Source organism: Artibeus jamaicensis, unplaced genomic scaffold, assembly GCF_021234435.1.
Source record: "Artibeus jamaicensis isolate MK-2021 breed Jamaican fruit bat unplaced genomic scaffold, CSHL_Jam_final contig_444, whole genome shotgun sequence".
Lineage (NCBI taxonomy): Eukaryota > Metazoa > Chordata > Mammalia > Chiroptera > Phyllostomidae > Artibeus > Artibeus jamaicensis.
The window spans coordinates 11,194,881-11,217,686 of NW_026521831.1; the positions used below are offsets into that span (position 1 = coordinate 11,194,881).

The window sequence follows — 22,806 nt, forward strand, 5'->3', positions numbered from 1 at the left end:
ATGAACGAGAGAGCAAGCTGTCCGTACTGGCCCGTGACACCCAGAACACCACGTGAGCTCAGGGTTCTCGGTTACATCTGATTTCAGCCAGGTGTCCCCGCTCCAGGTGTCCACATTCCCTGTCTTCCCAGTCATTGCCTAACTTTCACACGAGGCACTTGGCGAGACTGTGATTTACACTGTAAATTTTGAACTGACACAATTAGATTTTATATTTAATTTTCAGTAATATCAGTCTTACAGTTGTTTTTTTTAGATTTGCCATGGAGGCTCTCTCTCCATTCAGACTATGACCTGTGCTGAGAGTTTAAGGACCTGAGCTTACCACTTCTTTCTGTAAATGTTCTGTGCACTCAGTTGTATAACGCAGTCCTTTGTAGTCCTCATTATTGTTGAAATGGTCAAGGACAGCAGCCTCTTGGACCTCCAGGGCACTTATTTCAGTGGATACTTATCATAATCAACTGCAGGAGATAACTGACTGTTAGGCCGGTCCACACCTCAAATTACCAGCGTCCCATGTCCCACTGTTGAGGACTTAGTGCAGTGCTCAAGCCCAAAGATGTGACTTAACTAATTCCTGGGATCCGGTCTTTAATGGTCTGTCTTCTATGACCACAACACTACTGATTCTGTATCAGTCAAGAGACAGAAACCACCCCAGTAATTCAAACAGGAAAATTTTAATGTGAAGTGTTAGCTAATAAAAGGTGATTATTGGGTAAAAGAAGATTCTTAAGGGGTACACAAGTAGCAGCTGCAGAAAGCCGCTACCACCCACTGGACTGGTGGACAATGCGTGACCTTAGAGGCGGCCCCTTCCCTTCTTCCCTCAGGCTGAGAGTCAGACATATTTGGAGAGGGCGTGGGCACCACGGGAACGGAACAGCCTGCCACTGGAAAGGAAGCTTGGCAGGGGGCTGATGTGCTGTGGCGGCAGAGACACCCCCTTCAGTGCCCCAGAAAAGACCCTTCCTTCTGCTTTTGCCTGGCAGGGGCCCCTCAGCAACTTCTGCTGCCCAAAATCAAGTCAGCCGGCAAAGGGGAAAAGTCTACAGCATTCGTCTCCAGGTTCACAGAGCAGGAAAAAGAGGGCAGATTTGGAGCTAAGAGGCAATAAATTAGTAAGTTCTTTCTCACGAAGTTTCTTGGCTGTAACTGCACTGCATATGCTCTTACATCCCATATTTATATCCCTAGCCTGTTCTTCTCCCTGGGGCTCCAGAGAAGTGTTGGTATGCAAACCGGCTCGGCCATGTCTTCATTTGGCTTGTTCATGGGCATCCTTAACTTAATGGATACAAACATTTGAACCTCTTGTGATTTTTCCTCATCTCACTAGAGGGCGTCACCGTTCAAACAAAAACACAGCCTTGACTTATTTTTTTCTTAGTCCACTCCCAGTTCATCAAAGTCTTGCCAGCTCTGTCTTAAAAATACATACAAATCCTGCCATTTCTCATCACCTTTATGCTGCCACTCTGCTCCAGGTCATCATCTCTTGCTCTTAAGTCTCAGAAAGTGTATCTTAGACTTCTCCATTGTATGTTGGATAATTAAAGGACCACTTGCTCTTAATGCGTTCTGTAACTTCTCATTGTATGACAGCTGTACCCCATCCCTCCCTTTCATCCTGCAAATTATATGCTGCATCTTAAGATGTCCAGGGTTTCAGAGTTTTTGAACGTGCCTGCTGCATCCCTGCCATCCGGACAAGCCTGTTTCTGTATGTTTGCCAGTGCGGCGTTACCCTTGTTTTTAAAGTTAATAGTGTGACATTATTATTTCTTTATGTGTGGGTTCGAAACATGTATAGATGGATCTTCCTAGCTTAAACTAGTAATTGCCTATCTTCATATTTTTTTAAATTTGAAAGCATTTTTCTAAAGATGACTTTATATCTTAAATTTCTGATTTGTTGGCTGGAAACTATAAAGGTAGCTACCCAACCCCTCAAAAATTTGCCATGTATGTCATTGGATTTTTATGTTAAAAAACTCATTTTTTCAACAATTTAATTTTCTGAAGGTGAGTATCAGTTCTTGCTTTTGTTACTTTCAGGAGAGGAAAGGTTTGTATTATTAGCATTCCATACCACTGATTTCATTAGAACACTTGATTATCTGGATCTCTGGCTCCTTTTCTAATATTGATTTAAGAGTGTAATAAATATAGGACTCCTCTTTGAAATTAAAGGTTTGTTAAACACAGGCTTTGTTTTTAATGAAAGAAAATCACCCGACATGTGCTCTCCTTCTCTTTTAGGTGGACGGTGCTGCTGTTTCTCTCCTGATGGGAAAGCTTTAGCTGTAGGTCTCAGCGATGGAAGTTTCTTAATGACAAATGCAGATACTCTTGAGGACCTTGTGTCTTTTCACCACAGAAGAGACATTATTTCAGATATTCGATTCTCACCAGGTACGATTCCATTGAAATCACATTCGTTAACTTGGCTCTGGCAGTGAGTAAACACGTCGATGTGTAGTTTCTGTTGTCTGTTATTGCATCTCCAAGTTCTCCCTGTTTGGCTAGAAGGGGCCATGTGGTGAGAGGAAGAAGCACTGGGTGGGGTCAGGGGCAGAGGACCGTCAGTCCCGGTTTGGTCACTAGATTCTGTGTGACCTGGGCCCAGGCACTTCTCTGAACTTCAGTGTCTTCATTTGTAACGTAAAGGGATCGGCTGGATCGTCTTCATTTTAATTTTAGTGCTTTTGAAGTTACATTTTGTCTCATGAATTTCTTTGTGTTGATTATCTATAACAGAGCCTGCTGTAATAGAGGAATCAACTAATGTTAAGGCACAGTTTACCTGTGTTGGTTTACTTCTATTTTTCCTACATTTAGAGAGCTTTTAGTTTTTTGGTTAAATGCAAAGTGTTTCAAAATTACATTGAATATAATTGTTGACATTTGCTTTCCTCTGTACTTCACTAAAAAGCTTATTTCAGTGTTAGAGTATACTTTTAAATGTCACCTTCTCTTGTATCATGTGACAAATATCTCTCCTTGCACAAGTCATTTTTATTGTGTATAGGTACTTTATTATCCTTGCCTCATCAGATTTCCTCTTTTAAAAATACTTTATTGTGAATACAATGTGGACTTGCAGCCAAGATGTAGGCATAGATAGACACACTGTGCCTTCTTGCACAACCAAAATAAGGACAAAAAAATTTAGAAACAAAATAACAATCAGAACTGACAGAAAATTGAATTGTATGGAAGTCGGACAGCCAAGGAGCAGAAATAGACACAGTCATCTGGACTGGTAGGAGGGTGCAGTCTGGTGGCTGGGCAGAGAGGGGTCGTGGCACAGGAAGCGGTGACACCAGGCACACAAGGCACCCAGGCACACAAGATGGCAGCTGGTGGACCCTGGGCACGCAGGTGGTGGCCGGCAGACCCTAGGCATGGGGTGCCAACGGACAGACCCAGTGAGGCAGTGATTGTGAAGCGGGGCACCATGCACAAGGCTGACCGGGCGGCAGTCCCATATTCGCACACAGATAACTGGGGAGCAAGACAGATGTAGCAACCCAACGTCCCAGTACTGGGAAATAAAGCCTCAAAACACCGATTGAAAACACCTGTGGGGGCTGAGGTGCTGGGAGAGACTCCCAGCCTCACAGGAGAGTTCACTGGGGAGACCCACAGGGTCCTAGAATGCACACAAGCCCACCCACATGGGACTCAGCACCAGAAAGGACCAGTTTGCTTGGGGGAAGTGGTGGAAGGAGCTGAACTCTACAGAGAGCAGAGCAAAGGCCAGTGTTCCCTCTTGGGCCTCGCCCCCACATATAGCGTCACAACCCAGCCATTGGGTTACCCCGCCCTGGTGAATACCTAAGGCTCAGCCCCTCACTATGAGACAAAAAAAAAATGACTGAAACAGAAGAACAGATCAAAGCTCCATAGCAAATACAACTAAGCGACCAAGAGATAGCCAACCTAGCAATGCACAGTTCAAAACACTAGTGATCAGGATGCTCACAGAATTGGTTGAATTTGGTCGCAAATTAGATGAAAAAATGAAGGCTACACTAAGTAAAATGAAGGAAAATGCATAGGGAACCAATAGTGATGGGAAGAAAACTGGGACTCAAATCAATGGAGTGGACCAGAAGGAAGAGAGAAACAACCAAACAGAAAAAAATAAAGAAACAAAAATTCAAAAAAATGAGGAGAGGCTTAAGTACCTCCAGGACATCTTTAAATGTTCCAACATCCAAATTATAGGGGTATCAGAAGGGGAAGAGGAAGAGCAACAAGTGGAAAACTTACCTGAACAAATAATAAAGGAGAACTTCCCCAATCTGGCAAAGGAAATAAACTTCCAGGAAATCCAGGAAGCTCAGAGAGTCCTAAAGAAGATGGACCCAAGGAGAAACACACCAAGGCACATCATCATTACATTACCCAAGATAAAAATGAAGGAGAGAATCCTAGAAGCAGCAAGAGATAAGGAGACAGTTACCTACAAAGGAATTCCCATCAGATTGTCAGCTGACTTCTCAAAAGAGACCTTACAGGCAAGATGGGGCTGGAAAGAGGTATTCCAAGTCATGAAATCTAAAGACCTACAACCAAGATTGCTCTATCCAGCAAAACTTTCATTTAGAATGGAAGGACAGATAAAGTGCTTCTCAGATAAGATCAAATTCAAGAAGTTCATCATCACCAAGCCCTTATTATATGAAATGTTAAAGGGACTTACCTAAGAAAAAGAAGATAAAAAACATATATGGTAAGATGATAATTGTTAACAACTATACCTAAAACAAAAACAAAGGAAACAACTAGAACAGGAACAGAACCACAGAAATGGAGATCACATGAAGGATTAGCAACAGGGGAGTGAGAGGGAGGGGGGGGAGGTACAGAGAATAAGGGGAAGGGCCAAGAGCCCCCTGCTCAAGGGGCTTTTATTGGGTTTGTTTGCACAAGAATACAGGTAAGGATCAAACAATAGGTATCATTCAAAGAACTCTAAGGGCTTATTCTGTCAGGGTCAGATAGCTAACCAGCCATAAAACTTTGAGGAACAAACTTCTTGCTTGGACCCTTATCATTTAAATGAGAGCATTCTAAACAAAGCAGGTTTCACAGGATTTTTACATATTCTTACTTATTCCTGATTTACCCAGATACCCGCCCTTTCCAGCACAGGGCTGCACTGCCTTCCCCATCATAGGTTTTTAGGCTTAAGTGGATTAGAGCTAGGAAGCGCTTCTCCCAGGCGGAAATGGGGACTCAGGCTATGTCCCAATAGCTGGGGGGGGGACGAGGGTCCATCGCTCCCTCTTTGTTGCAGCCCCCCCCCCCCGAGTCCTTCCATGATGGCCTCCCAAGTGATCATGTCTGGCCTAGGATGCCCCTCTCTGAGGGGTTGTACCTGCCATGGACATCGACCATGCTTTGGGGGCAGGGGAAGAAGCAGCGTTTGCTGCCAGAGACCAGCTTTGTGTCCTGTGGCTCGCATTCTGGAGGTCGCTCACTTAGCCATGGGAGGCAGTTACAATTGCTGAAACCAGGCAGAGCGGTTCCCAACAGGGAGAGCAAGAATAGTATGGGAAATGTAGAAGCTGAAGAACTTAAGACACATGGACATGAACTAAAGTGGGGGAATGTGGGTGGGAGAGGGTGTGCAGGGTGGAGGGGAATGAAGGCAGGGAATGAGACAACTGTAATAGTATAATCAATAAAATATATTTAGAAAATAAAATACTTTGTTGTTTATGCTGTTACATTGACCCAATTTTTCTCCTTTTGTCCCCCTTCCCCAACCCTCCCCCACCGTCAATCCACACACCTTGTCCCTGTCTGTGGGTTTAACACACATATCTTGTTAAAACTCACAGAGCAACTGAGTTCCTTCTGAAAAATATTACTGAAATTCACTCCAGTTGTACAGTGTAAACAGTATTTTTAAATGTAGAAAGTTTCAGGCAAATATGTTCCTGCCCCAGGTTCTGGAAAGTACCTCGCAGTCGCGTCCCACGATGGCTTCACAGACATCTACCACGTGGCAAGCAGCAAGCGCGTGGGCGTGTGCAAAGGGGCCGCAAGTCACATCACCCACATTGACTGGGACGCCAGAGGTGAGCCCTGGAACAGCTCACTGTTTCGTAACAGTGTCATTTGGCTTAGTGTTGCCAATTTAGAGAAACAAAGTGATTCAACAGAGGAGTTCAAGAAGATTGCAAAAAGAAAGCATTATTCTCAAAATTACTTTTGAACTGCTTGCTCTCACAGTTGAAGATGAATGTCATGAGTTTAGACATCATTTGTCCTGGTCATTGTCAGAAAAGCTTGACATAGAGTAACTGAAAATTTGTAAAACAGGTATGTTAGTGAGAATTTTAAAGTGATTTCCCCATTGTTCAACGGATACAGTCCCTAAAACGGCAGTCACATTTGCATCACAGGCAGTATTTAATGAACATCGGTGTTTTAGCAGCACGCGTGGCATGTGACAGTATTTAATAAGTTTGGATTAATGCATTTTAAGGATTTTTGTTTCACATATTCATCTCTGTACATCTAGCGTTGTAAACTAAAGTTTCTCCAAGTACAGTTCAGTGAAATTTTACAAGTCCCAAAATTAGTTTCTAGGGTTTTTTATATGTATAACAACAGAAACCGTTTCTTATGTATATACATATACAAAAATTAAACCACATATTAATTAATTACATCAGAGTTAACAAAATCAAATTCTCTTAATACACGTTGACTGCAGAAAAAAATGTTATGTTTAAGCTTAATTTTTCCATAAAAGTTAAACATAATACTACATGTATAAATATTTATATTTTATATATGTATATAATTTCTCCACATTTGAAAGCTTTATTCAAATGCCAAACCTCCTTCCAGAACAGTTTCAGGTTCCATGCTTGACGTCAGGGTTTGTGTGCCATGGCAGCAGCGGGGTCTGTTAAATCTTTTTGAATTGTTGCCATAGTTGGGCGAATAAGTACGTCTCCCTTTTAGTTCGCATTTCTAAAATTATTCGTTATCATAGACTTTTGTAATTTTTATTAACTACTTGCAGTTTTTCTTTTAACATACAAGGTTCCTACTTTTATACAGTAAAAGTTAATTTTAATAAATTGTTTTTTTAGAATTTCAGGTCTTCATGTTATGCTTATAATGTTTCCTATTTCAGGATTATAAAACTATTAATGTAAGATGATATATGTGTGTATACTTTTGCTTTCTTTTTAAGGAAAGCTTTTACAAGTCAACACTGGTGCTAAAGAGCAGCTGTTCTTCGAGGCCCCCCGAGGGAAGAGGCAGGCCGTCCCCGGCGCGGAGGTAGGGGGCCCGCAGTGCGCGGACTGTCGTGGATACGACCCGAGGTGTAACCACACTGGTGCCTACTGCACTTGCTCATGAAGCCTGGTCTCAGATCGTTCAAATTCTGGGTATTTGTTTTGTTGGGTCAGGCTACATAGCTGGGTAAAGAGACGATGTGTTATGGAAAAAAACAAGCCCTGTCCGGTGTGGCTCGGTTGGAGCATCATCCCATAAACTCCAAAGTCACAGGTTGAATTCCCAGCCAGGGCACATGTGGGGTTGCGGGTTTGGTCCTCGGTCAGGGGTCAGGGTGCGTAGGAGAGGCAACCGGTCGATGTGTTGTTTCTCTCTCGCATCGATGTTTCTCTCCCTCCCTCCCTCCCTCCCTTTCCTTCTCTTTAAAATCCATAAGCATGTCGTCAGGTGAGGATTTAAAGAAAGAAAAGGAATAAACTGCATGTATGTCTACTTACATGCTCGTTACTTTCCTCAAGGACAACAGAAGCAAGTAGATGACATGACACCTAAGATTAGAACAGCATGGTGGCCAAGTCTTTTGGGACCCATGTGCCTAAAGTACTTACTGATACATACCTGTTTAAGGAAAAGGGAAAAAATGGGTTCAGTTTTGTGGCTGACATTAGCAAGATTTCTGACGTGACACAGCTGAGGAAGAGGGGTTAAATAAATTGTAACAGGAAAATGGCTTAAGGAGAAGGGGACTGTAATTTTCAACGATGATTTTTGGAAAACATGTCTGTCATATATTAGTAGAAATTTAGATGTGATGGGTAAGAACAAGTTTTTTGTTTATTCAAAGAGTAGGAATGGGTTTCTTTCTTACCACTGTTTGCTTATTGTCTGGAACACACTGTGGATCTGTAATCTTCAATAATGTTATGTTACGATTTCTCTGCAGCAACCAGACAACTTAGGAAGCTACAAAACTAAGACAACTCATAATTTCAACTGATTTTTAAGTTTAATGAGATATAATTATAGAGAAAAATATTAAGATTTAGTTATTAATTTTTAGGTTTGGATATTACAAACTTACAGCATCTTTTTCCCCTTTTTAGGTAGAAAAAATCAGTTGGGCATCATGGACAGGAGTGCTTGGTTTATGCTGTGAGGGGGTTTGGCCAGTAATTGGAGAAGTCACGGATGTGACCGCCTGTTGCCTCACCAACGACAAAATGGTTCTAGCCACTGGGGATGATTTGGGATTTGTAAAGTTATTTAGATACCCTGCTAAAGTACGTCTGTTTCTTTAACTTTCCTAATGATTATAATTAAAACTATGTAATGTCCTTTCATTGCATTTCACAGTTGTGAAATGCTATCTCACTACAACAATGAAATATGAATATTACATACGAGTTGTAATATGAAACGTTTAGAATTATGTTTCCTATTCTTGACATCACATTTATGGCTTTTATCTAGAAGTATTATAATTTATGATTCCATGCCTTAAGTTGTATATTATATTGTATATTCCTCAATATTGAGTAATGTCAACATCCCTTTAAAGGGAATGTTCCTTTTATCCCTAACATTAAGTAATTTCAGTATTCTTTAATATTCTTTTGATTACTTATATACCATTAGTAGTATATCTAAAGTTTATATTTAAATTAAAAACTTCATATTTACTGCTTTAAAGTTTGTTTTAATCAAGTAAGGGTTATAAATGCAATACCTACAAAATTAGACATTGATTTAATGTGATGAGTGATGTTATTTTGCTAAAACCGAAGTGTATGAATTCTTTGGAGCACTGTGCTGTATGTCTGTGCTGCTGAGTGATCACTCAGCTCTCTTATGCTATCCTATATTCACACTGCTGGGAGAATCACAAAGTAAAATTCATGTATCAAGTCCAGATGCTTTGTTCTTAATTGTCCCAAATTTGTATTTATAATTTGGCACTGACGTGAGCATAAACATCAGTTTGAAACAGGCTCTGAAATAATGTATGATACTTAGTTCATGATGTTCTTAATTGCTCATACCACTGTTTTTAGATCATCATTAAAGTAAAAGCACACATCTAAAAATTCTCATAAACAACTCAGGTGCCCCAGAAAATAGCGTATCTGTTTTAGGTACACATAGTGGTAGAACTTTAGCTGATAAGAATGTGTTTCAGTAAAACATTTTATTAGTCAGAAACTTTCCAGCTTTTAAATGGTATAAATGCCCTAAGAACAGGCTCTGGGGTGCTGGTCCCTGATTCTGCTTTCCCCTCACGGCGGCAACCACAGACTCTGGGAAGCTACCTTCGTGCAGTGTTCGGTGGACGGATCTTCGTGTTACGTCAGCTAACTCCTCAGTCTTCACTCCAAGAGTACCCACTGATTTAGCTAGCCTTATGTTTTATATATTTAAAACATTTCTTGTATTAACATCCTTGAAGAGATGTCCATCAGAAACCTGCTTATGATACATTAGTCTGAAATTTATCCCTGTAATCCGGTAATGCTAGTTACCGAATTTACTGAATTTACTGAATTTAAAAGTTGCCTGTATCTAGAACTTGCATTTTTCTTTTTTGAATTCTATTTATTTATTTGTTGTTCAAGTACAGTTGTCTCCATTTTCCACCCACCCCAGTTCCCACCCTCAATCCTACCCACCTTTGGCTTTGTCCATGGGTTCGTTCTGCGTGTTCCTTGAGGGAACACGTGCAATGCTACACTCTCACGTGCGATGCTTGCAAACAAAAACACTAATGAATTAAGATAAAACACATTTACATGGACATACACCAAAATGATTGATAAGTTTGGTAATAGGGCCATTGTGTACATATATATTTATATTCTGATTTATAAATCATTGTTTTTATTTTTAACAATGTGTACATAGCCATTGTTTTTAATAGATATATGCTATTTCACAGATACGCACTATAATTAGCTAGCACTACTCTTGTGAGCTGTGAAGATATTTAAAGTTTCTCACTGCTGTTAGTGAGTACTGTGGGAAACAACGTCAGCACACACGGCCTTTTTTCAGTAGATCTGTAGAAAGGGGATTGGGAGGTGAAAGGTCAGAACACTCTGAAATGGCTTTTGATGCAGAATACCAGGTTGACTTGTAAAAACCTTGTGTGAAACTACTAGTTTATATTCTGCCAGATTGGGCATTTTTATTTTTAAATTCTAGTGAATTTCAGTATTTTCTCATTTTTCAGTAGTTGCGTTTATAATGATTAATTCCTAGTCATGTATTAAGAAAGGAATTCAGAGTCATAACTGAGAGTTTTCCGGTAATGAGATTCCTCAGAAATACTTTACCTTTTTCATCTTTAGGGAAAATGTGGGAAGTTTAAGAGGTATGTGGCTCACAGCGCACACGTCACCAATGTTCGCTGGACTTACGACGACAGCATGTTGGTTACCGTAGGGGGTGCGGACATGTCTTTAATGGTTTGGACAAACGAAGCAGAGGGCTGTCGGGAGAAAGGGCCTTGTGACAGTGAAGAGTCCGATGCAGATTCTGAAGAAGATGGGGGTATGTTGTCTTACAACTTCTTAACATTAGGAAAAAATAGTACCGCTGGTTTAAACTGCAGAAGTTAAAACATAGTAACAGTGTTCGACTAATGGTGGTTTCAGTATATTTGGTCTGTTTAACACCGAAGTTACTTTTGTGACACAGGAACAACAGACTGTCACGTGTTGATGACTTAGATATTCTTTATCTACAAGTGTAAGATAATCATCCTTAAATAAGTACTGTTGACAAATTAATAGTCTCTAACCTCATTTTAAAGTAATTCCTGATATACCAGTTCATTATAGAAAAATTGGAAAACATGTTATATAAATAATAAATATATTATTCATAATTTAACCACTCAGGGGCAACCTCTGTTAACATTTTGAGGTCTGTTAATAAGAGTATGTACATTTTATATACCCAACATGTTTTTAACAAAATGGTATCATATTGAACTTACTTTTTGTAGCTTGCTGTTATCACTTAGTAATACTTTGAAAACATCATTACATATCATTAAATATTCTTCTATATCATTGTTACTGGCTGTATATTGTTTTATAATTTGGCTCTAATATAGTTTAACTTATTTCATATCGTTGCACATCCTTGTATCCAAATTATAAAATCATAGTTGGTCTCTTTCATTGTCACTCAGCACATAATTCTAATATTTTAATAGGCTACGACAGTGACGTTACAAGGGAGAATGAAGTCAGTTACACCATCAGAGCCTTTTCAACAAACATCCGTCCAATGTTTGGAATCAAGCCTCACTTGCAACAGAGAGAACCTTCAGTTGATGAGAGGTAACAGTCAAGTTTAAAACTAGATGAAGAGAAAGATGCTGTTAAAAATTGAATTTACTGTTTAACTGAGTGAATTTTTGCAAAAACCAACACTAGCACTGTTTCATTACACTATCCACAGCACCTCTTAGAAAAAATGTGTTTCCTTAAACAGTTTTTGGTGGTGGCACTGGTTTTTGAAGGCAGTTTAGGGAATGATGCCATATATAAAGTCTGTACAATTAACGGAATCTTATTTGCTAACTTTTATAAACATATGCATTGGGGTTGAGGGAGATAATAAAAATTGACTCCAATATCAGGTCCCTTTTAGGAAGCATGTGAACAGAGATGCTAAATTTTGAAAAGGCCTTTTGAGCCATGTACCTTCAATCAAGGATAGAAAATCATTATTTCAAAAAATTGCCAGAAAGGCAATCTAAAGTATAGCTTGTTTTTAATTGGGAATTATTGGTCTTTGTCTAGAATCAGCAAATAAAAAGTAAGGACATGTACAAAATAATTTTATGAGAGATAACTTTCAAGTGTCTGAGCTGGGGACAGGTCAAGTGAGAAATTGTGAACCTCCTGCTGTAAAAATCGTTCGGGGAGATAGAAGCCAATGAAGGGGCATATGGATCGGTGAATGGCATGGGTTTCGGAAGTGGAGGTTTTGAGGCATGGTGAAGGGGAGGTTAATGGGGAGCAGCAGTGAGGGGCAAGGAGTGGGGGGTGGAAACAACAGTGACCTCTTGTGCAGAAAGCTGTGACCAGGAAAACTGGATTATGAGAAGTTCCTAAGAATGTCTGAGGGGAAAGTTAAAGAAAGGGCGTGTCTCCGCAGTGAACAGAATTCATGGGCGCTTCGGGTGAATGTGCGGTGGGCAAGGGCAGTGCTGAAGGGCACTGGGGCTCAGCCAGTCAAAACGACAGCGACAGCGCAGGAGAGCTTCGCAGGGGGCCTAGAGCTGCACCGCTGGTTTGATACTCGGGAAAGGGCGGAGCTGGAAGGGTGGGAGGCGTGGCGGTGATGGAGAAGCGGGGAGCTAGCCGTTCCCCCCAGAGTTCCCAGGCGGGTTCTGGGTGGATGTTGAGTGGAGACTGCCTCACAGCATGTTTCAGGTCCCCCGTTGGCTGAGTGTACTTCAAATGCAGCCACGTTGAGTCACTTCACAGGTGATAATCTGTGTTGTCATCACATATAAAGAGGCAAAGTATGAAGCTAGACATACATTTCGAGAAAGCTGACCGAACCTTTATCTGAGTACCTGCACGGGATCCAAGGCTGAAGTGACTTGGGAGGAGGCAGAGCCGTCCTGTGCACAGGGCACGGTTTTGGATTCAGACAGACGGGTCGAAACACTCATTTTCCCCTTTACCAGAGGGTGCTCCAGGAACACTGTTCATCCTCTCTGAGCTGCAGTCTCCTCGGGGGTCAAGTGATCCTGGTATCTCTAGCTTATGGGGGATTTCTAGGTTTAAATGAAATGATGTATATGAAGAGTTTAGATAGTGGGTTTTTACCAATGGCATCTCTCCCATGGAACGAACTGCAGGGTAGGTAACCTGAGGAGTTCTCTGGTTAAAACTGAAACACTTCCTGAAATTGTATATTCAAAGTAATGAACACTGTACAGAATTATTAGTTGAAGTAATAGATTTAAATATGCAGTGTTCCTAATTAGAATATCTGCAATACTGTGCTTAGTATTACTTAAAGGAAATTACTTCTCCCAGGTTGTGGGATGTGAAAAGTGTCTCATAAAGGAGAAGGAACTTGCTGTTCCTGTAGTCTTTTTCATTTATTATATTGATTTTTAAAGACAAATATTACCATTTACCACATAAATTTAGTGTGTCAGTGTGACCTAATTTTAACCTGTGGGCCACCTTTCACAGTGAAACACGTGCATTTTCTTCCCCATTACTGAAGTGGCCGGTTCTGAGGGATGACACCTCACTGCTCGTGAAGCATGACAGACAGTGTTGTAGTTGTGACCTTTGCAGTGGCTTGCATTTCTCACACCAACCTCTTAGAATTACTTTTGAAGTTACTTTGTATGTTGTTCTTAAATTATAATACGGCTCTGCTGAATTATTCTAAAAACGCTGAGGCAGCAGCCAGTGGTGTTATTCATGGTTAGGAGTCCTCCTCCTCATGAAGTGAGAGAATCAAAGGAATTAAAAATAAACAGATACATCTTTTTACCAATTTTGAATATATTTGTAAGGAGAGGAAATGACCTGTATAATTGCTTTTGTATTTTAAATAAAATATATTATTGCCACTTAAATATGAAATGAAATACTTTATAAACAGTTAAAACAAATATTTGTCAAATATCCACTTAAAAGGAAAATTTTTCTGGTAACAATTTGATTACTAGTCTAGTCGGTTGATGGTTTTGTCAGATATTTTCCCTAAATGACTTTAATAGTTTTGTTATTCTTTTTCTATAAATATTTGTGAAGTAGGTCTTACATATTTAGTTTATTGTCAATTAACTTTTTAATATTTTTGAATAAAAATATTCAAAACAATGAGCCATAAAATTTGGTACTTCTTTAAAAGTTGTCATATTTTATTTTGCTTATTAAACTAGTATGTTTTCTTCATCATTAGTTTTCATATATGTTTCTTGCATTTTTTCCCTTCTGCTTCTTTTGAAGGCAGGGGGTAGTAAGGTAAGTATTTTATTAAAGAGAAAATACTTAAAAATTGGCTTTTGGTCTTTAGAATATTTTAAAGTATTCCTTTTCCCTACACAACATTGAACCACGTGTGTCATGACAGAATCAGGAAACGAAGCAGGTAGGACAAACCCTAGGAAAGTGCCTCATTTTACAGATGTGGCCTGAGAGTGTTGTTATCAGGGTCTTTCTTATGATCATTGGTGTAGAAATGACTTTTCGTAAACTACCAGTTCACCACATGTTTTTATCCGTGGAAGAACTTTCAGCTTATAAACTGGTGTCATTTAATGCATGTCTAATATCTTTATTAATTGTAAAGTGTTAACATAGGGCAGTGACTGTATTTGTATGTTTGGTAACACACGAGCGAGAAAGGACTCTGGGGCACTTCTGTAGCTGCTTTTAGCGAGAGCAAACTGTCTTCAGTTTCTGAAAGAGAATAGTGTGGACAAGTCTTTTTTAAAAGGTACCTTCAGGAAAATGCTGGAAGATAAAGATGAAAAAAGCAGGTTTGAAACAAGATTGTATAGAAATTCAAATACTAGGCACTCCTTAATTTGAAGTCAGGAGCAATTACCTGGGGGGGGTTTGTTGTTGTTTTTTGCAGGAGGTGATGTGTGTGGAGATGAGTCTAGTGTGAGATATAATTTCTGAAAAGGCCCCCATAATTCTGTTAACACTACTTTAACAAATAAAATGTTCTGGTGTAGCCTCAGATCTGGAGTAGTTCTTTGGCACTGATCTCGGCATTTTAAAGGGATGTGCACAGTTTACAGTTGTCTAGAAGGAAGCACAGGATGAAGGAAAGTTGGAAGGCCACTGCACACAAAAAATAGTTCATCGTGGTAGGAATCACTCGTTTCAAAGTAAAAACTAAGTGGAGAGATTATTGCTGCCTTGGACGCAAACAGTTCATGACCTCCCTGTCATGAGCAATGTCATTGCAGAGTTTAGATGACCACTTGTCACTGGGGCTCTGCACGGATGTTCTAGACATGCAAAAGGGCCCCTGGTTTCATGGGGAGGATGGACAAGAGGACTTGTATGGTCCCTTCCAATTCTGTTTGGTCCTGATGTTGTTAAGGGCACTTTTAAAAAAGTACCTCCTTTGCGATCAAAATCCCAAATCCCACACGGGTCCTGAGTGAGTCACTCTGCCTGCTCCATGGGACAGGACATCGGGTCACACCAAGGGGAGCTGGGGCTGCAAACAGTTTCTTTAATAGCAGCTCCCGTGTTACCAGCCTTTTAAGTTAGATGTTAATGTTTTATTGCCCTCTCTTAAAAAGACAAAGATAAGCTCTAATATGTTGTTTGAAATTCTGATTGCCCAGTAAAAAAAAAAAGTTAAAATGTCAAGTTTTAATGTTTATAACACAGAACATGTTGAATTCTCATTCATTTTTTTTCACATTCTTTCTTATTTCCCTGCCATTAATGGAGTGACTTAAGCTTTTTCTTCTATGCAGTAATAGATAAAAACAGTAGGTCTTTAATATATACAGCGAAGTTTATCTGCATTAAATTTGTAAAAATATTTTATTATAGGATTTTACAAGTGTTTTAAATTCAGTCTGTGTTCTAACCTTTTCCCTTTTTTATCTGCTGCTAAAAAGAGGTTCCAGGTAATCCTCTTTCTTTGCTGTTTTATGAAGCCTAATTTTGTATTTTTATCTTCTTTTTTATTCCCCATTAATGAGCTGTGTTACTTAGTATTCTTTACCTGCAATCAGTTTTTCATGTCTTTCTCCTTTGCAATGAGTATTTCTGAAATGAATAGCATCTTAGTTACTGGATTCACACACCTAAGTAACTGCTTCTCTAAAACTACCCATTTAACTTGTATAATTTTACAAGCTGTATATATTTAAGCCATAATATACCTAATATGAATTATATTTACAGAAATTAAAAATATGCTTAATTTACACAGGAGTGTATAGATAAAAATTACCTGTTTGTAAAGCTGTTGAGTGACAGCATCGAGTAAAGTTTGGCAAAGTGACTTGGGAGCAAAGCCCGGGCTGCTTACCTGCCTCTAACATGATCCTAGTGGGAATACTGGCAGTCAAATATCACACGTTTCAGTGAGATTTTTAATTACATGCATTTTTAAAAGTATCCGGAAAAGATCTGAAACCAAAGAATTCATGGTAATTTGCCAAGTTCTCTGTACAGCCTGGTAAGAGCATTTAACGTTCGTGCCACCAGCCAGTCCTGCTTGTGCACTCACACGCACTGCTGCATGCCAGAGACACGCTTTCTTCACGTTGCGTGTTCAAGGTACCACACCCCATTGACTTTTCATGGATAAATAACGTGAAAAAGTCACGTTGAAAATAGAAGTGTATGCCTTCATTTTTATGGGCTGATTCATAGATGTTGGGATTTTCACAGGAAAGTTAATGTGTATCATTTCCTGATTTAGTTTTTAAAAATTGAGTATTAGCTTAAAGTTTGGAGGGGGGAAGTTGATAAATGATCGATTCATTCAGTGTTAAGGTTATTAACATTTGAATAATGGTTATCTCGGTTAAAACTAAATGGTGTGGAGTTTTAAAAAATTTTTAAAGTTGGTAAGAAAGAGCCTCCATATTTAACTGATTCAAAAATGGGAACTCGATACACCTATCGGCACATGATGTACAGACACTGAACGAGTAGTGGGGTCGGAGAAGGAGGACCTAGGTCTCTGCGAACCGCCACGGAGGTGAGGTCGCTCAGTGTTCAGGACACGTGAGTCTGAGGGAGGCCGAGACGCCAGAGGCAGTGCCGCCGTCACCGGCTGTTACAAAGCTGACGGTGCTTCGTGTGTGACCGTGACCAGAAGGCGTCTTTCCTGAGGATGGTGATGCCATAACAGTGTTAGGGACTAATGGAAGAAGAGGAGGTAAAGGGCACAGAGTTGCAGGTACAGTGCAGACTGAACTCAGACAGGACTTTTGTTGCCAACAGTATAGAAAGTTCTAGAAATTTTCAAATTTCAGTTCAAGAAGATTCTGTTGAGAACCTGCCATGTGTAAAGACTATGATATAGATACTTTAGAGCAGTAATCCAGGCTTTGTTGATAATGCACCCCATCAAGAAGGGTTTGAGTATGTAAAACTAACATTTGTATGTTTTTTAAATATTTTTTTTATTTATCTTTAGAGGGGAAGGGAAGGAGAGAGGGAGAGAAATATCAATGTATGGTTGCCTCTCATCTGTCCCCTTCTGGGAACTGGCCTGCAACCCAGGCACATGCCCTGACTGGGAACCGAACCACAATCCCCTGGTTGGCAGGCCCCTGCTCAATCCGCTGAGCTATGCCAGCCAGGGCACATTTTTATGTAAAATTTTTTTATGAATAGCTTGCTCTTGTACTAGTATAGTATTTACATTAGGAAATGTACACCAAAGAGATTAAAAGTAAAATGAATAAGAGCTCTAATATTTTCCTTCTACTTTCATGTTTTAGAAGGTACCCAGATACAGAGGGCGCAGTGTAGTGAGCAACACGGGTTGGGTGGACTTTCACAAAGGTGTGTTAGACACTTCTCTCCGGAGGCAGTGAGGGAGGCCCCGTGGAGTACCTGCGGGGGTGCCTGCCTCATTCCCGCTTCCCTGTTCCAGGCCCCCGGTCAGCAGGGCGGCGCCGCGGCCAGAGAAGCTGCAGACAAACAACGTTGGCAAGAAAAAGAGGCCCATCGAGGTGAGGAAAACCCGTTCTCCAGGGTTCACTTGACCTGAAAATGTATCTTGAGTTCATTCTGTTTTCTCTTTGTAAATGCCCAAATCTTGTCATTATTTTTAATGAAAATAAACATTGAATAATAATCTTGTTTGGTTGTAAAAATTGACTGCTTAACTGTTGCGTCTGAGGTTTAGACTGACACCCTGCGCCTCTCCCAGGCGCGTCATCGTCCCAGTATCAGCAACAGCGGGCAGACTGGTAGATCAGGTCAAAAATAAGGCACTAAAGCTGTGGGAGGGTGACCGTTGCACTCCCTACCCCACTCAGCCTCTCAAGGTCAAGGGCAGTGGTGGACACTTCAGCGTGAGTCCTCAGGGGAGGTGTACTCCATTCTGTGCACTGATACCGGTGTACCGTCTGGATCCTTAAAAGTACAAACTTGGCCGTAATTCATACTGAGTTCTGTATGCTGCTATTTCGACTAATACACACAAATCAGAATATTCTCCTTTTGGATAAAAGCATCTCAACGTTTAACACGTGAAAACTTAAGTGAACTTCTTAGAATCAATTGACCTTACAGTTCCCTTTTTGTTTTTCTATAACTTTATGTAAAAAAGTATAGAATGTATGTGTCTAAAACAGGACACATAAAGAAGTACGTCTAGCTTAATCCTGTGTTTGCAGTTTGTGAAACATCCAGAATGCATCCTCTCTTTGGTCTGAAGACACCAGTACTGTATACAATAAGAAATAGTGACTGTTTGGACATGAGGCATTGTATAATGCTGTCTTCATCATTCTAGGACCTTGTGTTGGAGCTTGTTTTTGGCTATCGAGGCAGAGACTGTAGAAATAATGTCCACTATTTAAATGATGGTGATGATATAATTTATCATACTGCATCCATTGGAATTCTGCACAATGTTGCTACAGGTAGGAAGCCCTGATTCTTCATCCCTACTTTTTTTTAATTTAGGACTTTTAATTTAGTATCTTAAAATTCTTTACAGTTATGACTATAAATAATTAAAGTGCGTGAGTCCAGAATATAACTATTTCATACTGTAGAATTGTCTATTAATATTTCAAGTAACCAAATTTACAGTCTTTATAGAGCGTAACAGCAGAAAAGGATTTCCCACTGCAAAGTGCTTATCTGCCTCTAGTGGACATGAAGGTTTACCATATGTCGAAACCTGTTTCACAGTGAAACCATTTGTAACTTCATTCCGTTTCCCCAATACCCTGGCGTGTTGAGGGAGTGCACTGCTGTGGGGCGGGAGTGGGTGGTGCTCCTGCCGAGGCTTCGGAAAGCCACTGCAGTTAGCTGAGAACGCGGCTTGCCTGTGGCTCCGCTGATGGCCCTTCATTTGATGCAGGAAGGTAGGAAAATACTTCTCGATGTTTATGTAACTTTTTGGGTTTTTGAAATGCAATAAAGTTCCCTTAGCATCATTTGATGACCAGTGATGTAATAATACTACTGGTGACATTCAGTATTTAATTTTGAATTTGGTTTTATTACCAAAAATTGTAAACTTCATGAAGTGTGAAAGTTGGAAGTAAAAATAGAGATGATTACCCTGGCTGGTGTAGCTCAGTGGATTGAGTGCAGGCTGTGACCAAAGGGTCAAGTTTCGATTCCCAGTCAGGGCACATGCCTGGGTTGCGGGCCAGGTGCCCAGTGGGGACCACATGAGAGGCAACCACACATTGGTGTTTCTCTTCCTCTCTGTCTCCCTTCCTTTCCCTCTCTCTAAAAATAAATAAAATCTTTTTAAAAATAGAGATTATCTAGTTCGAACATTTCTGACTTTTTCTTCTGGCAACTTCATTCTGAATAGATAAAGAGTTCCCTACTCCTGGTCAGTATTAATCATTAATATACTTTCTGGTTTCCTAAAGAAAAGGACTCACCAAGATAACACAGAAATCAGTGCCAATTTTTTACTTAATAATTCGCATCACTTAAAAAATACCACATAGACAGGAAATCCTCTTTAAGTGAGGCTTCATGTATCCTTCCAAGAGAGTGGAGAAGAGTAAGGAAAGACCGGCAGACGGGGAGGGACGTGCACTGCGAGGTCACGTGTACTGGGCAGGCCCTGCTGGGTGGTGGGGACGCGCCAAGAAGGGCTTCAGGAGGCGATCCCGTCGCTGTGCAGACGCCACACAGCGCACCACGCATCCAGACGGGACGGTCTGCTACACACCCAGGCTGCAAACCTGTACGCCTGTCACTGTACCGAATCCTGGGAGCAGTTACAGCACAGTGCTAAGCATTCATGTATCTAAACACATTAAACACAGAAAAGGTGCAGTAAAAAAGTGCACTTTAAAACAAAAGGTTTTAGAATGATGCACCTTTATGGGGCAGTTACCACACATGGAGCTCGTGGGACTGGAAGTTGCTCTGGGTGAGTCAGTGAGTGGGTAGTGAGTGTGGAGGCGCAGGACATCCTTGCAGATCACTGCACACTTTAGAGACACTGTACACTTAGGCTGCACAGGAGAAAGATGACGCAGTCAGGAAACAGTGAACGGGAGCTTGATGAGGCTGCTGCCATTGTGACGTGGCGCACCGTTTTACAGCAGACTTCCTTGAAGTAGAACGTACACTCTAGCCCTGGCTGGTGTAGCTCAGTGGATTGAGTGCGGGCCTGCGAACCAAACAACCGCGGTTCGAGTCCGAGTCGGGGCACGTGCCTGGGTTGCAGGCCAGTTCCCAGCAGGGGACACATGAGAGGCAACCACACATTGATATTTCTCTCCCTCTCCTTCTCTTCCCCTCTCTAAAAATGAGTAAGTAAAATCTTTTTGAAAAGGAATTATTCTCTAAAAAACACTCTAAAATAACAATAATAAGTATAGTATGTACACGAACCAGTGACATAGTCATTTATTACTGTTAGCAGTCTCTTCCACACTCTGTGTGGCTGTGTGTGCGATACTTTTATATGACCGGCAGCGCGGTGGCTTTGTCACACCAGCGTCAGCATACACGTGTGTGCGATGCCTTGCACTGTGTTACAGTGTCACTTGGCAATAGGAATTTTTAAGCGTATTAGAGTCTGGAACCACTGTCTTTCATTGTTATTGTAGATTTTCAAGAGAAAGAAAATGAGGAAGGGAGAGAGAGAGACATGTGGTCTGTTGCTCTACTCATTCACGTGCTCATTTATTGATTCTTACACGTGCCCTGACTGGGGATTGAACCCACAGTCCTGGCGTATAGGGATGACGCTCGAACCACCTGAGCCCACCTTCCAGGGCTGGAACCACTCACTGTCTTGTGTGCAGTCTGTCATTGACCCAGATGTTAGTCCATCATTTGACTGCCCTTTATTTTTTGTTGTTTAAATTTTTTATTTGTAATCTGTCACCTTTCTAATGATGGGTATAGAAAGGCAGGGCAGAAGGGAGACTAGACACTTATTCGTCCTCTCACCGATTTGGGGACACATTGCTCCGTGCACAGTCTAGGAAGTCTAGATCTATTAATTTAGCTGATGTAACTGAACTCTCAGCCCTGGAAAATAGGAGGCAGTTTCACTTTGAGAAACATTAAAGTAGAGTTAGAGCTGTTAAATTGTTGGGGGTTGTTTTTTGGTTTGGTTTCTTGCTTTCTGGTGGCCCTCTGTGGTTTGGGGCAGGCCTGCCCTCCCGACCTCGTCCCCACCCGTCCGCTGCACTTGCATGAGCCTGCCTGCATCGCCCCTGCAAGGTCAGTCTGCCCAGGGCTTATCTCCGTAACTGTACTGGGTGAGCCACACGCCTCCTTTGACCAAAGCTCTTCAGGACCTTCTCACTGACGACAGAATAACCGTGCAGTTTAGGAGGGTAGCATTTAAAATGCTCTGTAACTCTAGTTTCAGTTTGCCCTTCAACCGCATTTCTCACGTTTCTTCCTAATGACCAGCGAACCCGCTGTCTGCGTACCCAGCACTTCCCTGCCTTTGTACCTTCACTTGCACCGTTCTTCCACCTGGAGTGTCCCTCCCCACCCACCTTCATCTGTACGCAACGACCGGGTCATCCAGGGATGCCATGTGCCCAGATAAGAAGACTCTTTCCTGCCGTGAATTCCCACAGCATTTTGATCTTTAACTTGGTGTGGCACTTGTTCCCTTCCATCTTGTATCACTTTAGTTTGTGCCTGTCAGGGCTCCATCCTGTTAAACACACATTTCTGAGTCATTTTCCCATCCTTATGATGATGTACATGTATTAAATGCTCAACAATATCTGTTTAAGTAGGCAGGTTAAACAGAGCACTTTATTGCTGTGGTTAAGTGCATTAGGCTGTTATAAAGTTTCCACACTTAATTCTCAAATTCTTTTTTCATAGGAGCTCAGAGTTTTTATCAGGAACATAATGACGATATTCTGTGCCTCACTGTAAATCAGCACCCCAAATTTGTCAACATAGTGGCAACTGGCCAAGTAGGTATGTTTGTATATTTTAAAAGAAACAATTTTAAGTAATTGTAATGTTCGAATTAATTCAGTATCCTAGGGAAAAAATAAAATGTATTTGTGTACTGTTCAAAATGTGTTTGCACATAAGGCACAGGCCCAGCTTTACTGTGTTTACTTCCAGGTATCTTTCTCTCACTTCCGTCATCTGAGTTGGTTCACACAGTTCAGAATTAAGAGTAAGCTGTTTTATGGTAGTTGAAATAGTTGGATTTAGTCCTTTAGCAGGTGTTTCTGATCAGCAAAAAGGTTTAATTTAATAGCATACAAAGCAGAGAGGAAGAATTTGAGGAGGATCAGGTAAGTAAGGGGGGGCCAAGAAATAACTGGGTGGGGGACAGAACCTCTGCATCAACGGGGGCTGA

General features: G+C 40.9%; 1 protein-coding gene across 11 annotated transcripts in view; it reads left to right on the forward strand.

The window, feature by feature from the left end:
* EML5 (EMAP like 5) overlaps nt 1-22,806 on the forward strand; it is a 122,747-nt gene that overhangs the window by 77,788 nt on the left and 22,153 nt on the right. For 7 of the 11 annotated variants that reach the window (XM_037130187.2, XM_053665966.1, XM_037130191.2 and 4 more), the window contains 9 exons: nt 2,266-2,418; nt 5,967-6,098; nt 7,229-7,317; nt 8,379-8,555; nt 10,617-10,818; nt 11,489-11,615; nt 17,902-17,980; nt 18,769-18,898; nt 22,314-22,412. In XM_037130187.2, coding sequence (XP_036986082.2) covers nt 2,266-2,418; nt 5,967-6,098; nt 7,229-7,317; nt 8,379-8,555; nt 10,617-10,818; nt 11,489-11,615; nt 17,902-17,980; nt 18,769-18,898; nt 22,314-22,412 — 1,188 coding nt within the window. The remainder of the gene's footprint in view (nt 1-2,265; nt 2,419-5,966; nt 6,099-7,228; nt 7,318-8,378; nt 8,556-10,616; nt 10,819-11,488; nt 11,616-17,901; nt 17,981-18,768; nt 18,899-22,313; nt 22,413-22,806) is intronic. The other 4 variants (XM_053665968.1, XM_053665969.1, XM_053665970.1 and 1 more) reach the window with 2 other exon arrangements.